Genomic DNA, 468 nt, shown 5'->3' with positions numbered 1-468 from the left:
AGCTGGACACGCATTTCTGAGCATAGGGAACGAACCTTAATCCTTGCGGACCTTGATATAGATTGGATCTCCCACTCTTAATTTTCCGGTTTGCTCCACTCCGTAGTATTGGCCAAAAAGTGGAGCGGTCTTGTAGAGGTGGCTCAGAGAAGGATCGCTCTGTCGGAAGGTCCTCAGCGTTTCCAGGGGCTCCTTCCGGCTCATGATTCCAGTATCGGGATCCACTGTGGTCAGGAGACAACGGCCACAGGCCATGACCCTCTTTAGCTTGGTGGTGCCCACTTCCACGTCATCCCAGCCATCTTCAGCAAAGGCCTCACATCCAGACACCACGATGCAGGGCCGGAAATTTCCCAGAGTGACCGGCTTCTCCAAGCGCTTGTTGAGCTCCTCCAGGGACGTTTCGGAAAGGAGCATGACGGGGCTGGCATCGGGATAGGCAATGACGTCTTTGTCCCGGAACAATTT

The 468-nt window shown here is 54.3% G+C and overlaps 1 protein-coding gene across 1 annotated transcript; it reads right to left on the bottom strand.

Annotated features, from left to right (window-relative positions):
- Nucleotides 1-19: 19 nt before the first annotated feature.
- LOC108804317 (mitochondrial amidoxime-reducing component 1-like) lies at nucleotides 20-462 on the bottom strand (the record flags this gene model as incomplete). Its single annotated transcript, XM_018576030.1, has 1 exon — nucleotides 20-462. A coding segment is annotated over one exon (426 nt), but the record flags the coding sequence as incomplete, so codon positions are not given.
- Between the last annotated feature and the right edge of the window lie 6 nt (nucleotides 463-468).

This window comes from Nanorana parkeri, unplaced genomic scaffold, assembly GCF_000935625.1.
Source record: "Nanorana parkeri isolate BGI_ZX_2015 unplaced genomic scaffold, ASM93562v1 scaffold12807, whole genome shotgun sequence".
NCBI lineage: Eukaryota > Metazoa > Chordata > Amphibia > Anura > Dicroglossidae > Nanorana > Nanorana parkeri.
Note: the sequence above shows the minus strand (reverse complement) of the source record. Positions and strands in the feature narration are given on the sequence as shown.